Raw genomic sequence first — 14,468 nt, 5'->3', positions numbered from 1 at the left:
GTTCAAAATGGAGTCAATAAAATCAACAATAAAAAAACCTGTTTCTGGACTGTTTCATGATAGTGTTGGATCTCAGCGACGCGTATTATCACGTCCCCATCCACAAGAACTCCCAGAAATACCTCAGACTAGCAGTAGTCATGGGAGGGGAAGTAAGGGAATATCAATACAAAGCTCTTCCCTTTGGCATATCAGTTGCACCCCGCATATTTACCAAATTGATTGCGGAAATGATGGCCCACCTGAGAGAAAAAGACATCTTGATAATTCCATACTTGGACGACTTTCTGATTGTAAGCAATTCAGCCCAACACTGTCGTCAACAATGCGACAGAGTGATAGAAACTCTGACAGAGTTAGGTTGGCTAATCAATCTTCAGAAATCAAAACTAGAACCGACCCGAGTTCAAGAGCTTTTGGGCCTAACCTTGGACTCAATAACACAGGAATGTCGCCTCCCAGACCAGAAAAAAAAAACAAACTAAACCTTGTCTCAAAAGCTCGCTCAAACCCTCGTATGACCCTAAGAAGGGCAATGTCTTTACTGGGGTCCCTTTCTGCCTGCCTCCCGGCAGTCCAGTGGGCACAACTGCACACTAGAAACCTCCAGTGGGACATTCTGAGGAATCAGAATATATTAAGGGGACGTCTAGAAGACCACATCACTCTAAATTCAACCACTATTCATTCCCTAGTTTGGTTGGATCCCAACAACCTATCAAAAGGGGTCCTTTGGGTAATAGTTGTACATCAAATAGTTACCACAGATGCCAGTCCCACGGGGTGGGGAGCTCACCTGGGCAACAATGTCACTCGGGGAATCTGGAGTGTTCAGGAATACAAAGCTTCCTCAAACCAAAAAGAACTCTGGGCGGTGGGCCGCGCTCTATTATCTTTCCTTCACAACCTACAGGGGCATCATGTCAGGGTGTTTTCGGACAATCAGCGGTCGCCTATCTGAATCACCAGGGGGGGACCAGATGTCACACCCTTATGAAGGCCGCTTCCGAAATATTCAGTTTAGCGGAGAACAACTTCCTATCCCTTTTCTCACTACACATAAGAGGAGTAGAAAATCAGAAAGCAGAGTTCTTAAGCCGTACCCATTTAAGGCAGGGGGAATGGATCCTGAATCAAACCGTTTTCAATCAGATTACAAAGCTTTGGGGGGTCCCTGTAATAGATCTTTTCGCCGATGTAAAAAACAGGAGGGTAAAAGAATTTTGTTCTCTAGACCCAAGGGGGGGCCCTCGGGCACTGGATGCATTCACGATTCCGTGGACTCAGGGTCTCACATACGCTTTTCCCCCTCCTATACTTATTCCGGCAGTTCTGCGGAAAATCAGACAGGACAGGGCGAGAATCATCCTAATAGCCCCCTTTTGGCCCAAAAGGACCTGGTTTTCCTGGCTGAGGATGCTATCGGTCACCGATCCCTGGGTCCTTCCGGATCTTCCGGACCTCCTATCACAGGGACCGGTGCTCCACCCTCAGTCAGAGAATCTCCACTTGACAGCGTGGAATTTGAGAGGTCGCTACTAAAAGGAAGGGGCTTTTCGGATAAATTAGTTTCCACACTATTAAAAAGTAGGAAAACGGTAACCACCAAAATATACGGCAAAATCTGGAAAAAGTTTCTGTCCACCTCTGGGGTGAAATTACAAGATGGGGTCCAAATTCCTAAGGTACTAGAATTTCTACAAAAAGGTTTAGACCTGGGCCTCTCAGTAAGCACCCTGAAAGTGCAAATAGCGGCCTTGGGGGCATTATACAGTGAAAACATAGCTGCTAATCCATGGGTGACACGGTTTATCAAAGCTGCTATAAGATCAAAACCCATAAACATAAAAAAAACTACCAACTTGGGACTTAAACCTAGTCTTGTCAGCTCTAACAGAACCCCCGTTTGAGCCTATAGATTCATTATCCCTTAAAACTTTATCACTTAAAACGGCCCTTCTAACAGCCTTAACATCTGCCCGTAGAATAAGTGATCTCCAGGCCCTATCTGCAAAACCTCCCTTTACACAAATCCTGAATGATAGGGTTATCCTGAGAACAGACCCTGCCTATCTACCCAAGGTTGCGTCCAAATTTCATAGGTCCCAGGAGATAATCCTTCCTTCTGCCCAAATCCAAAAAATAAGAAAGAGGAAAAATTCCACACACTTGATGTGAGGAGGTGTCTAGCTCAATACTTAGAATCTACCCAGCGGCATAGGAAGGAAGGGTCTCTCTTTGTCTGTTTCCAGGGACCCAGGAAAGGACTCAAAGCTTCCAAGGGCACTATAGCACGCTGGATAACACATGCGATAGCCTTGGCGTACTCGTCCACAGGAAACACAGTTCCCGAGGGGCTGAAAGCGCACTCTACAAGAGCTATGGCGACCTCCTGGGCCAAAAGGTCGGAGGTATCAATAGACCAAATCTGTAAGGCGGCCACCTGGTCATCACCTTCAACCTTTTTTAGACACTACCGCTGAGACCTAGCCTCTTCACCTGACTTAACCTTCGGAAGAAGGGTTCTGCAGGCTGTGGTCCCTCCCTAAGCAATAATCTCTGCAATTCTCTCTGGTAGTGCTGTCATGGGCGACTGAGAATAGTGTAGTTACTCACCGATAACGGTGTTTCTCAGAGCCCATGACAGCACCTGCTTATTCCCCCCTCATCACGTGTGCGGTGAGCACTTTTATTTAAATGAAGTGTGTTTTTCTAATATAGGCACGGTGTATACCTGATAAGTAATATATTAAAAGTGTATATTTTTTTGTTGTTGTCACTAACCTGGAGGACCTCCGATGCTCTGTAAACCAAACTGATGCAGGGGAGAGGTACCGCCCTTTTATCCTGTAGGTTTCCTGTCCCTGAAGGGCGGATTCCCTCTCTGGTAGTGCTGTCATGGGCTCCGAGAAACACCGTTATAGGTGAGTAACTATGCTTTTCAAGCTGATGTTATAAAGTATTCTAATTTACTGAGATAATGACATTTGGGTTTTCATTGGCTGTAAGCCATAATCATCAACATTAACAGAAATAAACACATGAAATAGATCACTCTGTGTGTAATGACTATATAATATGAGTTTCACTTTTTGTATTGAAGAACTGAAATCAATTAACTTTTTGATGATATTCTAATTTTGTGAGCAGCATGTGTAGCTAGGAGTCCTCCTTTCTGCTGAGAAGTAGATACAGTTGTTTCGCTCAGGGCTTTGTCTAGCCTAGGGTCCTACAATGAAACCAATCCCAAGGGCCACAGTGGACAACCCACTTCTCCTGCAATCCCACATCTGTGTGCCACAGTCCGAGCATGGACAGACTGTTCGCTCATCACACGTACTTCACCGTATAGTACAGAAGTATTTCTCTCCTGATCTGCACCATTGCTGCAGAGACCGCTATAGACTGTAAACTATAAAATGACTCTCCCACCTGCATTCTTGAAAAGAGGATTTTTAATAAAAAGTAAATTGCAAAGTTGCTTGGTTTTTTTTTGTTTTTTTTACAAGCGCTTTTCAATTTGTTCAGATGCTTTTAGGAGCATGAGACAGCCCCTTTAAAGTAACACAGGAGATCTCTGTACGTAAAATATTATTTAATGTGATGGACAGAAGAATTAGCTTTTATTTTGCTTTCTGTATGTTTTTTTCCAGGGGATCTGCTGGTTAAAGTTGGGGAGCTGGTGGACAAACTTTTTGATGTAGATGAAGAATTGATGATTGAATGGATAAATCCTGGATGCCAACAGACGGGAACATCGGAAAATGACAATGAAGAGACGCCACCAATGCTCGGACTGGTGCCATCACTGCTGGAGGCCGCAAAGCAGCTAAAGTGAGTCCTTACTTACCTGCTGTTCATTTTCCTCCTCCAGCCCTGATAAACTCTGTGTAAATTACATAAAATAGAGCGCAGGATCGGGCAATGCTCCGTATAGTTGTATCCAGCATTAACCCCTGCCCTCCCATGCTCTCACAAGGTCGATTCACACTTTTTTCTCCCTTCTGCATTACTAAGATGTGACATAGGAACATGAATCTGACAGTTTCTTGATTCCCTTTTCCAGGAATGACAGTCCCGAGGGCCTTGAGGTCTATATGCACACACTACAGCTGGTGTCGACTGTGGATGAGGGTATTCATGCCATAGGTAGGTCCTCCGAAGAGCCAGAAGGTGGGACGTGAAGCTGCCTGGGGCAGAAGCCTCATCAGTGTATTGTGGCCCCTATAGCTGGGTTACTCCTAGTAGATGCAGTAGTGTGAACTGTGGAGTAAACACTGAACCCCGTAACCTCATCCTTTTGAGTAGACGTCACCATAAAGCTTATATCAATGCTTTACATATCCAGTAATTTAATTGTGATCTGTGCCCCCCTCCAGTACAATATCCAGAAGATGCAAAGCAGACATACGAGTTCTTGTTCGATCTCACGTGCAGGGAGTTGTGCCAGCCGGACGACCCTCCTGTCATCATACAAGAGCAGAAAATCATCTTATCCTCTGTCCTGACCGTCATGTTTGTCATGTTCGCATCCCAGACGGATCAGGAGTACACAGCGATCAGGAAAAGTAATTCTCAGTTCTATGTTGTCTGCAGCAACCTGGATTATACGGTGTAATTACTGCTTCACCAGTGGAGGGCGCTAGTCCTCAGATTAATGAGCGGTGGATTATATCGATCTCCAGCATCATGGCTTTCTGTTTCCAGATCTCACTCTCATTGGGAGCCTGACCCGGATCTTGGAGAATCAGGAGATGTGTCCAAGGAAGAGCCATGATAAAAGTCTTCCTGATCAAGCCGAGCCAGAAGATGATGTAACCGAGGAAGATTTCCATTTAAAAATCCTAAAGGATGTCTGCTGCGAATTTCTATCTACCATCTTGTCTCAATTGACAAAGGTAAAATAAAAATAATCAGATTACTCCATTGGATGCCATATTACTGAAGTTCTCTGCCCCCGGGCATTGCTTGTACGGAGACGTTCTGCATCGTGCAGCCTTGTGTGGTTAGGGGCATAAGATAATAAATGATCTCTGCACCTTCACAAAAATATATAATTTCTAAATCAAATGATTGCAAGTGATGTTGCCATTCCACTGCGCCAATTACTAAGGTGTCTCCCTTCTGTGTAACTTGCTCGCCCCTGCCTGATCCACCTCCAGCAACAGAGCAGATTGTATGGGACGGGTCCTTGTCTCCTGCCTAAAATTGCATGAAGGTAGAAGAAAGGTTTTGCAAACAAAGCAAGCAAGCTATTGGGCAGAGGTAAAAGCAATGCATTCTGGAAAGTAAAGGAAAGGCATGTCCAGCCCTTATAGTGCTGGCAGAATGCTGACCTATAGGGAACCGAGCAATTCTAGGATATTAGACTGATTTGTACTCCAAAAGGAATTGGAAAGGTTTAGTTGGGAGATGAAAAATATTTTTTCTTTCTTGGAACAGCGCCACACTTGTGTACAGGCAGCGGTTGGTATTACAGCTCTGCTGCATTCACCTGCCTATTACACGGCTCTTTCTCATGTGGACTCCTTAATGCCACATGTTGTATTCTCTCCAGGAGAACATACTAGAGGCCCTCAAGGAAGGACACATCACCGAGGAGACGTCCTTGTGCGCGCTGCGGACTCTGCTCCCGCTCTATGGCACGTCTGTGAGTATTTTATATTCAGACTTTTTGAAAATGACTAATTTCCCCTTTTATCTACGGTATAAAGCTGAGTGTGTCGCCATTCCTACCACCTGCTGTAATGGCCTAATGTCTTCCTTGTGTTTGTAGGTGAACAGCTTTATTGAGGTCTTGGGTGAAGCCGACCCGACGCTGGCGGAAACTCTAAAGAAAGAGATCAATGCGGACTCGTGAGCCGCAGCCTCCTCCTTCTCGGCCGTCACTGAGCTCCTGTCTGCAGCGACATCTCCTGGGATGAGAGCACTTCTTATGTCCTACAGTTAGGACTGACGAATGTCAACCAGCAGGTGGCGCTGTAGATTTTTGCTTTTTCAATAAAAGAAAAAAAAGTTTCTCCAGAGTTCGTGTTAACAAAAATATCAGCAGCCGGATACGGTCAAATTCTGCTGTCACTGCTAATATTTTCTAGTATTAAACCATTTTTGATCCGATGCTGGATCAATAGAATTACACTAGTTAGGTATTTTTATGGCACAAAATGAATGTCCATCTATTCCTGTGGGTTTCACTTCTGCTACATTGAAGCAGCGGAGATCCAGCACCTGTTCCATTTTTGCAGATGAGGATTATAGGGATGTTCCCATGTGTGACTCCGCTCACTATAAGATGGGATACTGGCTGATTTCTTGCTGCTAACGAGAACTGATGTCTTATGTAGAGATTGGGGGACAATTCTGAGATATTTTTCTATGGATTATAAACCTGAGTTTCATTATTTTCCTTTGTGCCCTAGACATTAATTCTTCCTGAAAATCCCAATACTCATCTGTACGATTATTGTAAATCGGCAATTATTAGATATTCCACTGCTGAATTGTGCCTATGTCTCAGATCTGCCATTTATTGCAGCCTGTATCCTACATGTGCGGCTCTGTGGCCGCAGGCCGTGTCTCCTATGAGGAACTCGTTCACAGAATACAGGCTGCCATAAACACAGTTTATAATCTCTGGGCGTTTCCTGGGGATTATCTGCTGGTTATAAGAAAGTGGAGAGGCGTTATTGCCACTAGGCCTCTCATCTAATGGAGAATATCAAAACTTAAAAAAAAAAAAAACAGCCTTGTGTTGTTTGTATTTTTGTTTTGTAATTTCATTGCAATGTTTTGTAAAAAAAATAAAATAAAAAATAAAAATTTTTTGATGGAAATGACCCAGATCTTTTATAACTGTTTCCATGGAAAAAAGCTAGAAACAAATGCACGTTATTCTAGGTCAGTCTTGCTTTTTCACTTCCTAAAATTAGGCCAGAGCCCGATTCATTAAGACCGGCGATGTTCACACTGGTCTTGATGTGGATCCATGCTGGAGTCAGACGCTCCTGATTCACGGTGCACGCCTCTTCATGTATCTGGAGCGTCTGATGAGTCGCCGAAATTTTGCAACTTTTCAAAACGTTTACACCAGAACTCTGCAAGACTTTACAGCACTGATGATTAATCCCCTTCCCAACATGCGAAGTTCATGCACAACACATGGGGGTGCAAAGGATGGCGCTGTGAAGAGACCCAGATCTAACTGCTGTTGTTTAACCCCTTAAATAGTGCTATAGATATTCAAGATGTGTGACCGCAGGGTGCCGATGGGTTTAGATAGCAGTTGGAAGCCCTGCACCTGTAATGTTGAGAATCCTGTGATGCCCGGCCACAGGCCAAGCTTCATTGGAGACCATGACTTTATCTATATACTGCAATATAATCTTTAAAGAAAAAAAAAAAAAGGTTGAAAATGTATCACCCAGAATTTACTCAGTTATATATATAGACATTAAAAAAAGCAAGACATTGAATGTTTGCAAATGTATCACAATATAAAATTATTTAACCAGTACGATAAATGCATTCATAGCGTTTCAAACTTTTTTGCATTACAGCGTTCCTCTACTTTTCCCCAAAAATGCATAAAAAAACATTAAATTTATTAATATCACAATATGAAAAAAATGCCCTTTTTAATACATGTTACACAAGTCTTATTTAAACAATAGGACATTATCTGATGACTCCTTCCCTTTGATTTAAATAAAAGTTGCAAACTAAATAATGAATAAAGCACAAAAATAAGTCACTATTAAAACTACTTTTGCTTCAGAAAAAAAAAACGAGCGAAGACAATGAGGAAACAGGGAAAAGTAGGTGTCCAATACCATAAGAGATGGCGGCTCGTGCACCTGTGTCCACTGCTAGCAGCTTTCCACATAGAACGTCTCTTCCATGTCCATTCTTGTTCAGGGTTTTTTCTATGGTTTCTCTCACACTGCTGTATAACACGGCCGCGTGCTATGTGATGATTTATCAGATGGCACCCGGCCCAGTGTTATACAATGGGGCAGTGCAGATCTGCGATTTTCACATGTTGATGCAGCATGCTACAATTGGCAGCGAGACTCTGATCACATCCCCCTATATGAGTCTACGGGTGCATGCAAAACCTCGAACTGCACTCGGATGAAATATGAGTGCAGTGCGATATACTTGCACAGTCAATGGAGAAATTAATTTCTCTGTCTTCTCCGCACCTCTGATACGATTCTCTCATACAAGAGAATCTGATAACATCGGCAGTCTGATCCGTCACCTCTTAGTGTGCTCCGATACTTTATTTCTCCATTGTCTCTGTGCCCGCACATCTGTCTGCACTCAGTTGACACCCACGTGCCCTCCGATATGTCACACGCACCCTCAGATTTGTACGGGTGTACGTGTTCCGAATATCTGAGCCACTCGCAGCATGCGTCGATTGTTTTCTTAGGCCGAATCGGCGTGAGAAAATTATTGCACATTTGCACTGCCCCATAGTGTAACACTGGGCTGAAGGCTATCCGATAAAACATGGGCGAGCACTCGGCTGTGTCATACGCCAGCATGAGCGAGCCCTTATAGGGAGGATTGGTCCTAAACTTCTGCTTGACATTACACATCTTATGTGCAGGTCTACAGGTTATTCCATTTCGGGGTTCACTTACTTTACAGGACCTCTGCTGAAACTGGGACAGATTATGCAGTGTTTGGCCGGTCGCCTACTGGACTAATCCCAGGTCAGGTGACTTTATTTAATTAGTCTCATCTGATAGTTTTTGCAGAGTAATCCTGTCTCAGGTCGGATTAAGGTTCTTGTTACAAGTTGTTTGTTTACTCGGCAAGTTATTGTACTGTAAATAAATCCTCTTTGTCCCCTATGCTGACTTGTGCGCTGTGTCCTACATGTCTGGTCTATTCCTGTACAGCTCTCCCGATAGGACTGACCGTACCACCAAACCCAGGAGGACCATGTTATGTAGTGATGACTTATGTCCTCACTTGCTGATTGTCACAGACTAACCCATTAGGACCCCCATGGTCGCTCATGGACCGGAGCTGTGGTGCTCTGCAGAGCGCAGCGGATTCCTCTACATAGGTACTAAAGCATTATATAAATGTGCTGGGTGGTATTGTACTCCCACTCCCACGATGGCAGTTTTGGCAGTGGGGACGCCCCCCGCAAGCTGGTACCGTTGTGTTGGTAATATGAATCTACTTTGTGAGTAATAAAAGGTTATACCTACAATGAAAATTATCAGCAGTGGGATAGGTAATAACTTGCTGATCACTAGGTGATTCCACCACTGGGGCCCCCACTGATCCAGAGAAAGGGGCTCTGGGGGGCCCTGTTTGAATGGAGCGATGATCCTGCAAGTGCATTATTGCTCCATTCATTGTCTAAGGGACTGTTAGCCAGGCACTGTGCTTGGCTATGTCCAGCAGTCCTATGGTGAAGAATGGAGGGGTGATGGGCTTGCAGGACCATTAAAATGTAGCTATACAGATCTCTGGATCATTAAGGAATCGCTATCAGCAAGTAATCACCTATTGTGTAGATTGCTGATAATTTACGTTCACGTCATAACCCCTTAAAATAATTTATCAAATCAGGGGGAGAAGAGCACAGTACCGCACTGGTCCATGTGTTGTTTGTTATTGCAGCTTAGTCCCATTGAGTTAATACATCACCATGGCGGAGTGCTGTGTTAATCAAGTAGATCCCTAATCCAAGACAACGGCGTGTCCTACTGGCCTAAATCTTGCACTTACAAACAGACACATAATAACTGTACTGTGTGATCACTGTATATACAGGCGGAGGTCTATACAGGTCCTTCTCAAAAAATTAGCATATAGTGTTAAATTTCATTATTTACCATAATGTAATGATTACAATTAAACTTTCATATATTATAGATTCATTATCCACCAACTGAAATTTGTCAGGTCTTTTATTGTTTTAATACTGATGATTTTGGCCTACAACTCCTGATAACCCAAAAAACCTGTCTCAATAAATTAGCATATCAAGAAAAGGTTCTCTAAATGACCTATTACCCTAATCTTCTGAATCAACTAATTAACTCTAAACACATGCAAAAGATACCTGAGGCTTTTAAAAACTCCCTGCCTGGTTCATTACTCAAAACCCCCATCATGGGTAAGACTAGCGACCTGACAGATGTCAAGAAGGCCATCATTGACACCCTCAAGCAAGAGGGTAAGACCCAGAAAGAAATTTCTCAACAAATAGGCTGTTCCCAGAGTGCTGTATCAAGGCACCTCAATGGTAAGTCTGTTGGAAGGAAACAATGTGGCAGAAAACGCTGTACAACGAGAAGAGGTGACCGGACCCTGAGGAAGATTGTGGAGAAGGACCGATTCCAGACCTTGGGGAACCTGAGGAAGCAGTGGACTGAGTCTGGTGTGGAAAGGCGTGTGCAGGAAATGGGCTACAGGTGCTGCATTCCCCAGGTAAAGCCACTTTTGAACCATAAACAGCGGCAGAAGCGCCTGACCTGGGCTACAGAGAAGCAGCACTGGACTGTTGCTAAGTGGTCCCAAGTACTTTTTTCTGATGAAAGCAAATTTTGCATGTCATTCGGAAATCAAGGTGCCAGAGTCTGGAGGAAGACTGGGGAGAAGGAAATGCCAAAATGCCTGAAGTCCAGTGTCAAGTACCCAGTCAGTGATGGTGTGGGGTGCCATGTCAGCTGCTGGTGTTGGTCCACTGTGTTTCATCAAGGGCAGGGTCAATGCAGCTAGCTATCAGGAGATTTTGGAGCACTTCATGCTTCCATCGGCTGAAATGCTTTATGGAGATGAAGATTTCATTTTTCAGCACGACCTGGCACCTGCTCACAGTGAATGGTTTACTGACCATGGTATTACTGTGCTCAATTGGCCTGCCAACTCTCCTGACCTGAACCCCATAGAGAATCTGTGGGATATTGTGAAGAGAAAGTTGAGAGACGCAAGACCCAACACTCTGGATGAGCTTAAGGCCGCTATTGAAGCATCCTGGGCCTCCATAACATCTCAGCAGTGTCACAGGCTGATTGCCTCCATGCCACGCCGCATTGAAGCAGTCATTTCTGCCAAAGGATTCCCGACAAAGTATTGAGTGCATAACTGAACATTATTATTTGATGGTTTTTTTGTTTGTTATTAAAAAACACTTTTATTTGATTGGACGGGTGAAATATGCTAATTTATTGAGACAGGTTTTTTGGGTTATCAGGAGTTGTAGGCCAAAATCATCAGTATTAAAACAATAAAAGACCTGACAAATTTCAGTTGGTGGATAATGAATCTATAATATATGAAAGTTTAATTGTAATCATTACATTATGGTAAATAATGAAATTTAACACTATATGCTAATTTTTTGAGAAGGACCTGTATATCTGTTTACAAAATCTGCTGCAACTTTTATTTTTTGGGTCAGTTCTTAAAGAAAAAAAACACGTCCTGCACATCTTTAGTATTAAATGAACGCACAGGTGCACTAATAAGCTATGTGGTTAATATACTAACATATATGATGTGACTAATGAATACATGAACTCCAATATTGCTGCAAACGCTAAAAAACGTAAAAGGTACTTGTTGTTTTTTTTTTTTATCAGAGAACGCAAAAGCCATCCAACCACGTCAAGGTGACCTTTTAATATGGACGGTCCCTAGCCACTAAATCTCGTACCAATGTGCCAAAAAAGCCTCATGACTGGGAGTGAAAAGGAAACTCACCATTGTTCACAATTAAAATCTTATGTAGCAAAACCTGAGATAAAAACAGTGAGCCAATATCGCACCATTAATAAATGGCAATAGTGCATGAAATAACACGGGGTGCTTAGTAAAAGCCATCCCACCACATCATGGTGACCCTATTCGGGATGGTCCTAACCTCCAGTATAAAACCTTACCATGGCGTAAATGTGAATAAGGACCGAGACCCCAACTGATGGACATGGGTGGATAAGGGTTCTGGGCCGTGGAGAGGGGGAAAAAAAAAGGCCCTCACACCTTTCATATAAAATTAATACACAGATACAAATACACTATGTGGCCAATAAACTAACATAGACATACAACAATGCATCAGTACACAGTGACTGATGAATGCATGGACTCCAATATTGCTGCAAACGCTAAAAACCATATTAAGAGATACACCGTGACATTGTTGGATGGCTTTAACGCTCTTTGATAAAAAATGCCAAGTGTCTTTAACGTTTGCAGCAATATTGAAGTTCACGTATTCATTAGTCACTTACGCATTGTGTATGTATTTGTTCTTAAAGAAGTTCTCTACACTGTGTTCCAAATTATTATGCAAATTGGATTTAAGTGTCAGAAAGATTTAATTGTTTTATTTTTCAAATAAACTCGTGGATGGTATTGTGTCTCAGGGCTCAATGAATCACTGAAATCAATCTTAAACACGTGATAATTAGTTTTCCAGGTGATTCTAATTAAAGGAAAACTACTCAAAAATGATGTTTCACATTATTATGCAGGTCACAGGTTTCAAGCAGTATGGGAAATAAAAAGGATCTCTCTGCTGCTGAAAAGCGTTAAATAGTGCAATGCCTTGGACAAGGTATGAAAAAATTAGATATTTCACGAAAACTTAAGAGTGATCATCTAACTCTGATGAGATTTGTGACTGAAACAGAGCACAGACAGAGTTCATGCAAATAAAGGCATAATGAGGAAGTTTTCTGGCAGACAAATTAATTGGATTAAGAGAGCAGCTGCCAAAATACCATTACAAAGCAGCAAATAGTTATTTGAAGCTGCTGGTGCGTCTGGAGTTCCTCGAACCTCAAGGTGTAGGATCCTTCAAAGGCTTGCTGTGGTGCATAAACCTACTATTCGGCCACTCCTAAACAGTGTTCACAAGCAGAAATGGTTGCAGTGGGCCCAGACATACATGAAGACTAATTTTCAAACAGTCTTGTTTACTGATGAGTGTCGAGCAACCCTGGACGGTCCAGATGGATGGAGTAGTGGATGGTTGGTGGATGGCCACCATGTTCCCAACAAGGCTGCGACGTCAGCAAGGAGGTGGAGGAGTCATGTTTTGGGCTGGAATCATGGGGAAATAGCTGGTAGGGCCCTTTAAGGTTCCTGAAGGTGTGAAAATGACCTCAGCAAAGTAAATAGAGTTTGACTGACAACTTTCTTCCATGGTCTAAAAAGCAGAAACGTGCCTTCAGGAACAAAATCATCTTCATGCATGACAATGAATACCTCTGAGTAATTGGCTGCTATGGGCATAAAAGGAGATAAATTCATGGTGTGGCCACCATCTTCCCCTGACCTCAACCCTATAGAGAACCTTTGGAGTATCATCAAACAAAAGATCTATGAGGGTGGCAGGCAGTTCACATCAAAACAGCAGCTCTGGGAGGCTATTCTGACTTCATGCAAAGAAATACAAGCAGAAACTCTCCATAAACTCACAAGTTCAAATGATGCAAGAATTGCGAAGGTGACATCAAAGAAGGGGTCCTAGGTTAACATGTAACTTGGCCTGTTAGGATGTTTTGGAGTTAAATAGCTTTTTTGTTCAGTGAATGTGACCTCCTAATGCTGCAAATTCCACAAATGAGCATTTTCAGTTCTTTAAACCATATCAAATGTTTAGAAATACTACTGTGCCTAATAATTTGGAACAGTGCATTTTGAGTTTTTATTCATTTTGGAGACTATACTGTTATCATTGGGAGGTGTCTTCAATAAAATTCGATGTATACTCTAACGGGTGATGACTTTTATTAGACTGACTGTCATTTACACTGACCATTTAGGAAAATCCGAGAAAAATGTCATTTGCATAATAATTTGGAACATAGTGTAGAATTAGAAGACATGGCTGCTTATATCCAAGAACAGTGCCACACATATCCACAGGTGGTTGTGGTGTTACAGCTCAGTTTATTGCCACAGTCTGATGATGAGTATTTGGTAAGTTGTTTTTTTTCCAAAAAAATGCAAGTAACCTACATTGACCTAATGGGTGCAGAAAATTTGCAACATCAAAAGGTCATCGTGGGCACACAGCTAAAGGCATCTGAACTGCAATACCGGACACAACCCATGGACAGGTTTAGCACTCAGTATGAAGGAGAGCGGCCATGTTTTGTTCTCCTGGACACCCAATGTTATGATTCTAGGTTTCTATTCTCGCTCCGATCTCCGTACAGTCATTAGTGTGACTGCGGTATATGGAGACGTGAAGAGTCGGCCAGGTAGGCGGCACGTGGCGCTCGCCAGCCCGTAATACGATTATATCTGCTATTCACAGTCTGGATAAGAACGTCTTATCTCCTTGTGTCCACTGGACGCTCGGTGTCTGATACGCAGGATCAAGTCATGTGAGCGTCCGACTAAAGTCACAGAGAAACGAGAGACCCTGCTCTACATGGAAAGACCCTTACAGGGACCTGATAAGAACTACGGCTTCATTTTCCCTG

The 14,468-nt window shown here is 43.0% G+C and overlaps 2 protein-coding genes across 5 annotated transcripts in view; one reads left to right on the top strand and one right to left on the bottom strand.

Annotated features, from left to right (window-relative positions):
* Window positions 1-6,835, top strand: part of SAAL1 (serum amyloid A like 1) — a 92,559-nt gene extending 85,724 nt beyond the window's left edge. For 2 of the 4 annotated variants that reach the window (XM_077287138.1, XM_077287137.1), the window contains exons 8-13: window positions 3,654-3,834; window positions 4,067-4,149; window positions 4,380-4,568; window positions 4,708-4,898; window positions 5,558-5,650; window positions 5,777-6,830. In XM_077287138.1, coding sequence (XP_077143253.1) covers window positions 3,654-3,834; window positions 4,067-4,149; window positions 4,380-4,568; window positions 4,708-4,898; window positions 5,558-5,650; window positions 5,777-5,860 — 821 coding nt within the window. In that variant the 3' untranslated portion in view covers window positions 5,861-6,830. Of the gene's footprint in view, window positions 1-3,653; window positions 3,835-4,066; window positions 4,150-4,379; window positions 4,569-4,707; window positions 4,899-5,557; window positions 5,651-5,776 lie in introns of all 4 variants that reach the window. The other 2 variants (XR_013221493.1, XM_077287135.1) reach the window with 2 other exon arrangements.
* Window positions 1-14,468, bottom strand: part of LOC143806518 (uncharacterized) — a 95,377-nt gene that overhangs the window by 39,935 nt on the left and 40,974 nt on the right. The gene's annotated exons all lie outside the window — the stretch shown is intronic.

This window comes from Ranitomeya variabilis, chromosome 2 (assembly GCF_051348905.1).
Source record: "Ranitomeya variabilis isolate aRanVar5 chromosome 2, aRanVar5.hap1, whole genome shotgun sequence".
In the NCBI taxonomy this organism is placed as follows: domain Eukaryota; kingdom Metazoa; phylum Chordata; class Amphibia; order Anura; family Dendrobatidae; genus Ranitomeya; species Ranitomeya variabilis.
Note: the sequence above shows the minus strand (reverse complement) of the source record. Positions and strands in the feature narration are given on the sequence as shown.